General features: G+C 37.5%; 1 protein-coding gene across 1 annotated transcript in view; it reads left to right on the top strand.

Annotated features, from left to right (window-relative positions):
* Nucleotides 1–12,661, top strand: part of LOC105307777 (vascular endothelial growth factor receptor kdr-like) — a 197,015-nt gene that overhangs the window by 24,629 nt on the left and 159,725 nt on the right. The window contains exon 7 of the mRNA XM_011383386.1: nt 865–1,037. Coding sequence (XP_011381688.1) covers nt 865–1,037 — 173 coding nt within the window. The remainder of the gene's footprint in view (nt 1–864; nt 1,038–12,661) is intronic.

Genomic DNA, 12,661 nt, shown 5'->3' with positions numbered 1-12,661 from the left:
GAAAAGGAACACCATGATGAGATCATTTAGAGATAGTCAATGAACATTTAGAAGTATGATTCTAAAGCTAGATTTTGAAGCTAGAGACTGAGGAGCCATCAACTAGGAGTGGATAAATGCACCCAGGCTATGCACAGAGAGAAAAGAGCCCAAAGGCAGGATCCTGAGGCAGATTTATATTAGGGAAATTTATAAGCATTTATTATGCTACTACTGTGAATTACTGATATTTACACAACACCCTCAATGTATTTGGCTCATTAGCAACTCCTAAAATTTCTTAGCCAAAGCCTCCTCTCTCTCATTTTGTCTGCTGAAGTATTTTAAGTGCTTGCTCTGTAGGAAGTACTTATTGAAGGGATAAAAAATGGAAGAAGAGTCAGTGAAGAAGAGAGAGAAACAATGATTAGAATAGTGTCCCAGAAGCTAAGAGAGGAAGACTTGGTCCCTAAAATCAAACACTTTAGAATATCTGGGGGTTATGAATGCTGAGAGAAGGCCACTGGCTGTGATAATTAGGGCATTGCTGGTGAACTTGGAAAATATGATCTTGAAAGAGTTTCAGGGATCAAAATCTGAGTTTAAAGTGCTAATGAATGGATGGAAAGTGAAGAAGTGGTAGCATGAGTAAGGGCACTTTCCAAAAGTTTTGACTATTAAAGCGAAAGGAAGGGACAAATTTAATCTTTTACTATCACTATAGCTGTACTAAGGTGCTTCAGCCTGGGAATTTTATGGAAAAGATTCCATTGTTTTGTCTCCTTGCTGATCATGATGAAGCATAATCAAAATGCCCCTCGGGTAGAAAGCTGGATGACCTAGAGGACTGCATTGTACTAACCATACCTTCTCCATGACTCGCAGGTTCAAAGATGGAAAGCTACTCCCAATAAACCATACCTTTCAGCCTGACCCTCTTAAATACAAACTCACAATCCTGGAAGTGAATGTAAAGCATGCTGGGAATTACACTTTTGCTCTGAGCAACACCAAGCATGGCCTCTACAAAAACCTCACCATACAACTGATTGTCAATGGTGAGTTGTTGGGATTCATGCAACAGTTCCAGGTTCCTGTCTCTATTTTGTTAGAATAAAATTCAAAGCGGAGATATGATAGGAACTACCTCAGCTATGCAGAGACAGGGCTTTCGGAGGTGCTTTTTGGTCACCAGAAGTTTGCTGATTAGACTTCTATGCTGAAAGAATTTTCAGAGCTGTGATGAAATTCATCTCCTGTAATTTTTTCTGATACCAGAGATACTTAAAAATTGGTCTCTTCTTATTTAGAAAGTGTAATTTGAAGTGGGGAGGGCCAAAACTCCATCTCAGTAACTGTTTCTGTACATTAAAGGGACTGGAAGGAGAGGATTACATTGTCTTCCATGGTTTATCCTGGATAAATAACAGGTGATTTCTCTTAGAAGTAGAAGAAAATGATATCACACATTCTGAGCACAGCCAGCACTGTCTGGCTTATACGGTCCTGACCCCAGTTTTATCTAGTGCCTTGACAGCCAATGTGACTTAGATTGTCTCTTCCCCAAACCAATGTTCTATTTTAGTTTCTATACCTCTGCATTGTCTTCCATCATAAAAGCTTCCAGCTAGTATGAGAAGCCTAGTTTACCTTTCGCCTAGATGTTGGGCTTCTGATAAGGAGGTAGGAAGTGTTGGAGCCCATGAAAAATAAGAGCCATTCTTGGATGGAACAGTCCTTTTATTTTAGTCTTATTTCATCAGAAAGCAGAATAAGGAGAAGCCAGCTGGGTCCTTATTTAGCTCTATGACAATGCCTCTGCATCCTTTCTTTCTCAACATCAATGCTTTGGAAAGGAACAGAGGTTGAGGGTGGGAGGGAAGCTTCCTAGATTCTTATCTAGCATCTTTTTGTTGTGTAACTCATAAGATTTTCTATGTTATTGATTCATCCTTTGGTTACCTATGAATGTTTCCTAGATTTCTTGGGGCCTTCCAATATCAAAAAGAGTAGGCTAATTTGAAAAATTAAAAATAGCTAACATCACTATCCCCATCACTACCATAATTGACATGGTTAGGTAATTTCCAGTCTGGACACTGGAGTAAGCCCTTGGTGGTTTTATGCCATCTCTGCTAGTCTATCAATTAAGGCTTATCACTTGTCACCCTGGCAGTTAGGTGGGCATATAATGAAGAAACAGGTAGGCTTAGAATCTATTACCAAACTTAGATTCTCTGACTCAAGCCCTTACTGACCATGTAACTTTAGGCAATTTACTTTGCCTTTGTGGCCCTCTGTTTTATCATCTTTAAAATAAGCATCATACTTGCCTTACAGGGCTATCATTAAAATGACATGAGGTGAAGAAATTACCATCCTTTGCTGTCATTTTATCTTATCTTTTATCAGAACCTTCTGCCCAAACTGTTGACCATTACTACTTAAAGAGAATATCTTAGGCACCCTAGTTCCCAAGAAATAGTTTCTAATCAAGTCAAGTGTCTAAATGCAGACTATAGTCTACTCCAAATAGTCAAATAAAGGGCAACGCCAAACATAGAGCAAAATTCCTCATCCCTACCCACCACTATCACTTTCTCTATGTTCCCTCTGTGGTAAAACTACTCTTTGACTTGGGATTTCACCAGTAGACTATGTGAAAAGGAAGGAAAGAGGATAACAAAAACCTGGTGATATTTTCCATCCATCCTAGGGGTTCTCTGATCAAGAGCCACATAATTTATGCTTTCTCAAGATCATGTTGCCTGTTTTTTTTTCTCTTATACTTTCAACTGATACCTTACTGATATCACCTTATTGATAAACTCAATTCAGAATTTTTCAGGACCAAATATCCTTATTGATAAACTCAATTCAGAATTTTTCAGGACCAAATATATATATATATATATATATATATATATATATAGATAGATAGATAGATAGATAGATAGATAGATAGATAGATATCAAATATATATATATAAATATATATATTAAATATATATATATTTATATATATATATAAATATATAAATATATATATAAATATATATATATTAAATATATATATATTTATATATATATTTGATATCTATATATATATATTTGATATCTATATATATATATATATTTGATATATATATATATCGGCTCATGGCAGATAGAGAATTAAGGAACTGGCCACCAGCTGTCATCTCTTTCCCCATGTCCCTACAGAATGGTCTGATGAAGCCTTGTTTTCTCCTCTTACCACAGCCCACACTTGCCTTTTGCATCCCACTGATGGTCAAAGAGACAGTTTATCTGAAGACACAGGGGTTGGGGGAGGCATAAGCCTGCAGTCTCTGTATTGGCTCTCTACACTACCTCCTGCCTACCGAAAAAGAAATCTGTAGTCCACTTTCTGGTTCTAAAAGACTTGGATAGTGAGTCTGATTCTCTTCTTTCAATCTGATTTAAACACCCATATAGACAGAGATGCATAGCCCTGCAGTAGGCCAATGGGATACATTATTAAACAATAACTATGGGTTCTCTTCTTTCAATCTGCATATACTCTAGTAGAAAAAAAATATAAAAGCAGCATAGCAGCACAGCCTAGCAGAAATAGACCACCATCACAAGTGGGAAAGTCACTCCAAATAAAAAACTAGGAAATAGGGGTCAAGAGGAAACAAATAACCTACTTAGGGTCGCCTAGCTAGTTCAAAGCATAAGGTCATCTAATCCAACTCCATTATCTTGTTAATTTTAAAGATGAAGTAAAAGCTTAGGCCCAGAGCGAGGAAATGACTTATCTAAGGTCTCATATAGTATGTTAGAAAGCAGCCAAAACTTGAATATAAGCCTTCTGTGTTAGTTAAGTTATAGATTTGGCTGTTGTTTTAGATACTTCAAATAACAATGATTGAACTTATTGTGATGATCATTTCACAGGGTATACAAATATCAAATCATTATGTTATACACCTTAAACTAATGTTATATGTCAATTATATCTCAATAAACAATTAACAACAATATTAATATAACAAAGTAAATAGAATAATAATTTCTTAAATATGCTTAAATATATGAAGACCCATACAATTAAAAAAATAATAATAACATGACTTAAACATGATAACACATAACCACCCTAGTCAATGATTCGGTATCCCCGTTGCTCTGCTATCCCTAAAGTGTTGTTCTCATCCATATGGTCTGAGATAGCTCTCCACCACCAAGTGGAGAAAGAGAACTCATGCTCTACCATTTAAGAACATGACAGAGAATTCGCACACACACCAGAACTTAGTCACATGGTCACCTTAGCTGCTAAGAAGGATAGGAAGTATAGTCTGTAAATAAGCAGCCATAATCTCAGTTATAAAATCTATTACTATGGATGAAAGGGAAAAGAAATAAGGCAAAAACAAGCAGTGTCTGTCAAACATACTGTTGCACAAGTATAGTTCAGAGACAAAGCCCTGAAGTTTATGCTTTTGTCTTTTGCTGTAGTACTTTTGATTAACACTTATATTAGCTTCGGACCTGGACAAGGTTGTGGTCATATCCCTAGCCTCAGTGTTTCATGGCAAGGTAGCAAATAACAGATGATACTGTGTTTAGTTGTCTATGCTCATTAGGTGACCCTATAGACCTGCAATTTTCAGAAAGAGAAGTTAGCAGGGCTGGAGATCATAGGTGCTCTCCTCAATAGCTACAGCCTCTACTGCTAACTGGTCCCACACCCATATTTGAAGGAGATAAAGTGATTGCAAATTTAGCAGCTCAGTCCAGAAATGTCTCTGTCTATCCTTTTGACTGCCCTGACTGTCATAGGAACTGTCAAACCATAGGTTCTGAGTTTCTCCTGAATAGCTCTTGGTGTCTTGAGAGGCAAGACTGGGATATGTGGCCTTGCTGAGAGGGAGACTAGAGGGAGAGAGGAAGGGAGGGACAAGATTGGCTCCATTCCCAGTTAGGAAGCTATGGAAATTCCTGTTGAGGGATCTGTGAAGATGCTCTCCCAACATCCCTAACATCTGCTCTTGCTCTACCCAGACACTTAGGGTCCTCTGGGAAAACATCTTAACATAATATTCAGAACGTTTTTAAATCAGCTTATTTTGCATGGGCTTTTCCATAGCCCAACAGCCTCCCTAAGGGTAGATCACCCTTCAGAAGATCTCTATCAAAGGCCAGGACAATGTGAAACCATTGATTTGTACTAGCAGTAATTAGAATGTGACAGGATGGAAAGGAACATCTGCAAAGACATATTAGCCTTACTCCCAAATCAAAATGTTCCAAATTCTCTCACTTCCATAGTCTCTACATCTGTAGAATGGGTGTGATAATAGTACATAACCTTAGATGCCTTTCTCTCTAGTATATGTCCATTCTGGAAAAATAAAACTCTACCTATCTTGTATGATCCTGAAAAGGCAGAAACTGAAAATTAAATGGAGTTAATTTCTGACTATAAGGAAAAAATGTGATTTTAAACAATAAAACTTTTATTTCAAGCTATATTACAAAGCTATGATAACAAAAAAAACAGTATGGCAATGGCATAAAAACAGACACATTTATCAGTGAAAGAGAAAAGAGAACCCAGAAATAAACCCACACATATATGATCAATTATGACAAAGGAGTCAAGAATATACATTGAGAAAGGACAATCTTGTCCATATATGATATCGGGAAAACTGGACAACCACATGCAAAAGACTGAAACTGAACAATTATCTTATACCACACACAAAAATTATCTCAAAATGAATTAAAAACTTGAATGTAAAACCTGAAACCATAAAACTCCTAGAAGAAAACATAGGAGGTAAGCTCCTTGATATCTGTCTAGTCAATAATTTTGTGGACCTGACTCCAAAGGCAAGGGAAACAAAAGTAAAAATAAACAAATGAGACAACACAAGACAAACAAAAGAAAAACTTCTGCACAGTGAAGCACAGTGAAGGAAACAATCAACAAAGTGAAGAAGCAATCTATTGAATGTGTGGAGATATTTGCAAACTATATATTTGATAGAGAGCTACTATCAAAAATATATAGAAACTCTTATAACTCAATAACAACAACAAAACAATCTGATTTAAAAACAAGAAAAGGACTTGAATAGATATTTTTTAAAGAAGACATGCAGATGACTAACAGGCACATGAAAAGATGTTCAGCATCACCAATTATCAGGGAAATGCAAATCAAAAACACAATGAACTACCATTTCACATCTGTCAGAATGGCTCTTATCATAAAGACAAGAAATAAAAATGTTGGTGAGGATGTGGAGAAAATGGAGCTCTTGTGTACTGTTGGTGGAAATGTAAATTGGACACACACACTAGAATACTAATCAGCCATAAAAATTATGAAATAGTGCCAGTTGTGACAACATGGATGGATCTTGTTGGTATTGTGCTAAGTTAAATAAGTCAGAAGGAAAAGGACAAATACCATATGATTTTATTTATATGTGGAATATAAAAATAAAACAAATAAAAAAAATAAAATAAAACAAAATAAGAGTTATAAAGAAAACAAATTGGTAGTTGTCACAGGGATGAGGTGTTGGGAGGTAGGCAAAGAGTGTGAAGGATATCAAGAGGTACATACTCCTAGTTATAAAAAGAGCAAACCATAGGGATGCAATGAACATCATGGGGACTATAATTAATGATATTTTATTATCTTTGTATGGTGATAGATGGCAACTAGACTTATCGGGGTGATCATTTCACAATATATACAAATGTCGAATCATATTATATACCTAAAACTAATATAATAGTGTACATCAATTTAAAACAAAACAACAACAAAACAAAATTTTTGAAATGTATAACAGCTGTTTTGTGAGACAATGAAGATCCTGCATACAGAGGCAAGACAACTACTTGGTAAAGATGGAATAAGAAGTGCTTTGGTATCTAATGTCCTTTAAAGCCCTGATAATCTTGATATTGTCTTCTAACACAGATTATAAAAATAGCACAGATTCATTGGCTATGTGTATTCAGTGTTAAACCTAGAGCTGAATGCTAAACATAGTATTTAGTACCAGCATTTTGAATGTCTGTGACCTGGTCCTGGTCAGTTAGGGAAGTATAGGACTCAAAAGTGGGACCAAGTCTGCCTCTCTCTCAGCCTTAGTGGTCTTTCCTGGTCTCTTACCATTCCTACTTCTGACATCCAGAACCAAAGAGCAAGAAACCATTTCCAGTGTAGATCACAGAATGAAGGAAAAATAAACCTCACTTATTCTTTTCTTCTAAACATGTCTCCTGAGCCAAAATACAGACCAGAGCACCACATTGTTTTCCACTTCCTAAGTCAGTTTTCCTGGGGGAAACACTTGTTTTCCTGGGGGAAAATGACCAGAGAAAACAAACACAAAATAAAACAAAACAAAATCCATCATTAGGTCGGTCTTCTCCCTCACTCGTTCTCTTTATGAGTTATTTAGGACAAATTGAAATCTAAGTCAAGGCCAGGCCAGTTTGCAGTTCCATTTGGCTGTTACCATCTCTCGATTATTTGCTCCCTATATCTAATTAGTGCCAGAATTTTCTGTGGGCCACTGAGAAGTCTGAAAAGAAGGGTGGGGCTAGGAAGCCCTTTGGAATTAGCAGTTTAGCTTTTGAAAGCTGTACCTGTTCTGTTCAGTGTCGTACCTTAGCTAGAGAGAGGCAAGTAGCTATCATAAACACCTTGTTGGAATGACTCCTTTGGGCTCAAATGGAGCCAGAGGAGCTAGTCTGGTAAGTGGATGAATGCTAAGAGGAACTTTGTTAGAAGGCTTGGGCAAAGTAGGCTTGCTCTGAGCAACTGAGCACTTATTTTCTCCCTGAACTTGACATAAAATCCATGTGTACTTGAGACCCAGAGCCTCACCTTTCAGGCAGACCTCAGGGCTCCTCTGCTAGGTATTTCATGCTGACAAATGCACAGAGCCTGTTTTGATTGCCCTGGAAGTAGACAGACAAGATGAAGGGACAAGGGAATAAGAGCACAAGGATTTTGCCAAAAATCCTAACTATGTGGCTTGGCTATTTTTTAAAACTCCAACTTCTTCTCCCTCTCCTTCCCCCTTACCCTCTTCCTCTCCCATAACTTGGGAGAGAGGCAGCAGAAATAACAGGATTCTTCTTTCCTTCACTCAAAAAAAAAATCAATTAATCAAATGTTTTTGAGCTACCTACTATTTTCCAGATACTATTTTAGACACTTGAGTTGTTGCAAGAAATAAACAGACAAAAATTCTGGCCTTCATGAAACTTACAGAATGGTTTAGCTAGAAAAACAAAACCAATAAATACGTAATATATCAGGTGGTATAGTACTCATAAGTATTACAGATAAGTAGAAAGCAATAGGAAGGGGCTAGAGAATGATAAGGAGAGAGCGCCATTTTATGTACCTTATTTTCTTCTGAATCTTTTGGTTATTTACCACCTAGATAGTTAAATCAGTTTGAATTCAGGTCCTTATGGAGACAAATAGGTAGAAAGAAAGGTGTCAGTTGACAAAAGAAAAGTTATTGGCTGGGTTAGGCTTTAGGCATTTTACTATTGAATTATTCACTTCCTTGTCATAAAATTTTTAAAAATCCCGCAAAATTATAAATTGCTACTGGTAACCCAGGACTTTCTTTCCCCTGAGGTCACCTAACCCAGTAGCCTTATTTTTATCTATCTATCTATCTATCTATCTACCTATCTATCTATCTATCTATCTATCTATCTATCTATCTATTTATTTATTTATCTGTTTATTAAAGTAGTTGACATGCAATATTATATTAGTTTCGGGTATACAACATAGTGATTTGACATTTATATACCTTACAATATGATCACCATAATAATTCTAGCAGCCATCTGTCACTGTACAAAGTTATTATGATATTGACTATATTCCCTGTGCTATACCATAACATACTTGTGAAATAATTATTTTATAACTGAAAATTTATACCTTTATTCCCTTTCACCTTTTTCACCCATACCCTTAACCTTCTTCACTCTGGCAACCATCAATTTGTTCTCTGTATCTATGAATCTGTTTCTGTTTCCAACAGCCTTATCTTAAAATTGGAGATGATGAAGTAATTGGCCAAAGTCACTAAATTAGCTAATGCAGTGGTCCCCAACATTTTTGGCACCAGGGACCGGTACTTCTATGAGAATTTAATGCCTGATGATCTGAGGTGGAGCTGAGGAGGTGATGCTAGCTCTGGGGAGCATCTGCAAATACAGACAAAGCTTCATTCGCTCACCTGCAGCTCACCTTCTGCTGTGTGGCCAGGTTCCTAACAGGCCACATACAGGTACTGGTGTGTGGGAGGGGGTTAGGGACCCCTGAGCTAATGGAACAATCTGGGACAGAGACCAGACTCAGGTGTTCCAGTTGTTTGGAGCTGTCTCACCAATTTTGAAATGTACCTTATAGTCATTCCTTATACTCTAAAATCAATCTAGTTGGCTGAATTTGGAAAACCCAGTTTTCCCTCCTGTGCGTCTCCTTTACTCTCACAGAACTAATTGTCTCACAACACTTCTGACACTAAATACATGGGCATTCCACCCCCATCTCCACCAAGCAATTCTATGTGACACCAACTGTGTGTCCTACAATTTGACTGAATCTGACACTATCCATCTGGAGATAGCATCAGATCCCACAGGTAAGGGCTCAGTCTCATAAGGCAGCCCCCAATTCAGATGCCAATCACAAGTAATAGGTCTCCAGGTTATCCACAACTTCTGAGTGACTGGTCTAGAAATTGGAGGTTTCCATGATCCCCTCCTCAAGTTTAATTAATTTGTTAGAACAGTTCACAGAACTCGAGAAAACACTTACTTACATTTGCCAGTTTATTAAATGATATGATAAAGGGTACAGATGAACGGCAAGATGAAGAGTTACATGAAATGAGGTGTGGGAGGGTACCTATGGAGTTAGGGTACATCACCCTCTCTGCATTCGTATGTGTTCACCAACCTGGGACCTCTTTGAGTCCGATACTATTGGAAATTTATGTAGTCCTGATCAATCATTAACTCCATTTCCAGCCCTCTACCCTCTCTGGAGGATGGGTGGGGGGTGAGGTTGAAAATTCTAAACTTCTAATATAGCTTGGTCTTTGCAGTGACGAGCCCTCATCCAAGAGCCATCCAGGATCCCACCCAGAGTTGCCAGATTAAAACAAAAGACAATCCTGTCACCCAGGAAATTCCAAGAGATTTAGGAGCTCCATATCAGGAACCCTAACCATATCAGGGTTAAAGACCAAATATTAGAATAAAAGATATTCCTAGTACTTTTATCACTTAAGAATTTTAGGAGTTTTCTAATCTCACATTGGCCTTTGGACCTGGGACAAGTTACTGCTTAAGATGGTTAGATGCAGGGTATAGATGACTAGTGGCAGAGAGGGTGTTTTATTTTCATTTAAGAATGAGGTTCTTTCTTTATTTTTTTTCTCTCACTTGCACATTATTGAAGAAGATTAAACCCTGACTGAAACTTTTGGTTGGGGGCCCTTGTGATTTTAAGAAACTCTCAACTACTCCTATCAGCTTGAAGTTTGAAATTTGGTTTCGGGAATTGTCTTCCTAGACATCTGAACAGAAAGAACACAATCTATCCTCTTAATAACTTTTTTTTTTTAATTTTTATGGTGACATTGGTTAATGAAATCTAATAAGTTTTAGCTGTACACTTTATGTTCACTCCCCATAGTTAGATTTCTTTCTGCCACCACGTATTTGACTGCTTTTACCCCCTTTACCACCTCCTTCCCCACTCCCCTCTGGTAACTCTAGTCTATAGTCCATGGCCATGAGTCTCTGTTTGTTTGTCCTGTTCATTTATTACTTTTAGGTTAATATCCCACATATAAGTGATATCATGTGATTTTCAACTTTTTCGGTCTGGCTTATTTTGCTTAACATGATTATCTCAAGGGCCATCCAAGTTGTTGCAAATGGCAGTATTTCATCTTTTTTATGGTTGAATAATATTCCACAGCTTCTTTATCTAATCATCTCTTGTAGGATACTTTGGTCACTTCCATGTCCTGGCCACTGTGAATAATGTTGCTATGAACATCGGTGTGCAAATATCTTTTTGGATATGGGTTTTCATGTCTTTGGAGTAAATACCCAGTAGAGAGACTTCTGGATCATATGGTAGATCAATTCTTAGTTTCTGAGGAATTTCCATACTGTTTTCCATAATGGTTGTACCAATCCCACTAATCTATTCTCTTAAGGATCTGAACCTGAGGAGCATCATGAATCTTAGCAGTTTCTCTTCACTAGATGAGGGGAAGGCTGTACTCTCTGCTTCCAGATCAGTCTATGAAGCACTTTTGTGCACAAGGTCTCATTTCACCCTCATAACTATTCTGAAATGTGATTTTTATTCCTGTTCTTTATAAAACTCTAGGACATAGGTACTATTGTTATCCCAGTTCAAAGATGAGAAGATTAAGGCACAGAGGGGTTAAGCAACTTGCTCAAGGTCTCAAAGCAGGCAACTGGCAGAGATAAGATTTTAACTTATGCAAAAATTCCAGAGGTCATGCTCTCAAACATGGAAAACCCCAGTGGGAAGTTCCAAAAACAGCCTGAACATGACCTAGGAGGCTCTTTCTAGTTGCTGTTCTGGAAGCCCTTGCCTTGCCACCAGGCTCAAGAAGTGCCTTGATGAGTCTAGAAAATAAACACTTTCATTCACCATCTTAGATCTAGGGAAACTTGTCCTACTTCGTGAGGTCATCCTAGGGCATCTCAGGCCACTTTCCAAGCCTTTCTGATGAATTTTACATAAATTTTCTTGGAGCATGTCAGAGGAGCTGACCACAGACTCCAAAGGAAATGATAATTTGAGTTGGAATGCTCATGCCATAGCTAAGAGAATGCTTGGGAATGAGACCACAGTTATCAGAAAACAGGATCCTGGCTTTAGATTTAGATAAGTCTGAGCCCAAACCCCAGCTCTTCCATTAACTGTGTGGCCTTTGTCAAGTCCACTGATCAGTCTGACTTGTTTTTACTATTTCAAATGTGGATAACACTAACTACCTAATTAAATTATGAGGATTAAACAAGATGATAAATGTAAAACACTTATTACAGGGCCCTTGAACAAGTAGTTACACCAAAAACCTCTCTTGTCTCTGAGAATAAGAGAAAGCATGGCATAATCATGGAGCTTCACAGAGTTTTGGATTCTGGCATAATTCTTCTTCACTGGTACCTAGCTGTGTGACCTTGAGCATATCTTTTAATTTAGAGCACCACTTTGCCTTTTCTTTGAAATAAAATTAACAATACTATTTCTTCAAATTGCTGTGAGGATTTAATGAGTTTCTGCATTAAAACACCTGGCAAAGAGTAAGCCCTAAATGAGCACCAACCTCTTTTATTATGAACGAAGTATCTATTTGAAATAATTATGCAGAAACTAGCTTTATGAGTCATTTGGGACCTCTTTAACATGTTTGTGATTCAGAAGAATGATAAAATAATAGTGAGAAAGAGGACAATTATCACTCCCAGGTGGCTGAGAATGCATTTAAAACAACAGGACTCATGGCTCTGAAAAGAGTAGTAGGTATTTGGTTCTGAGCTTTCACTGTCTACGTGGAGCTCTAAAACCATT

The sequence above is a fragment of the Pteropus vampyrus genome, unplaced genomic scaffold, assembly GCF_000151845.1.
Source record: "Pteropus vampyrus isolate Shadow unplaced genomic scaffold, Pvam_2.0 Scaffold516, whole genome shotgun sequence".
Taxonomy (NCBI): Eukaryota; Metazoa; Chordata; class Mammalia; order Chiroptera; family Pteropodidae; genus Pteropus; species Pteropus vampyrus.
The sequence above is the reverse complement of the archived record's forward strand: the minus strand, read 5'-3'. Positions and strand labels throughout refer to the sequence as shown.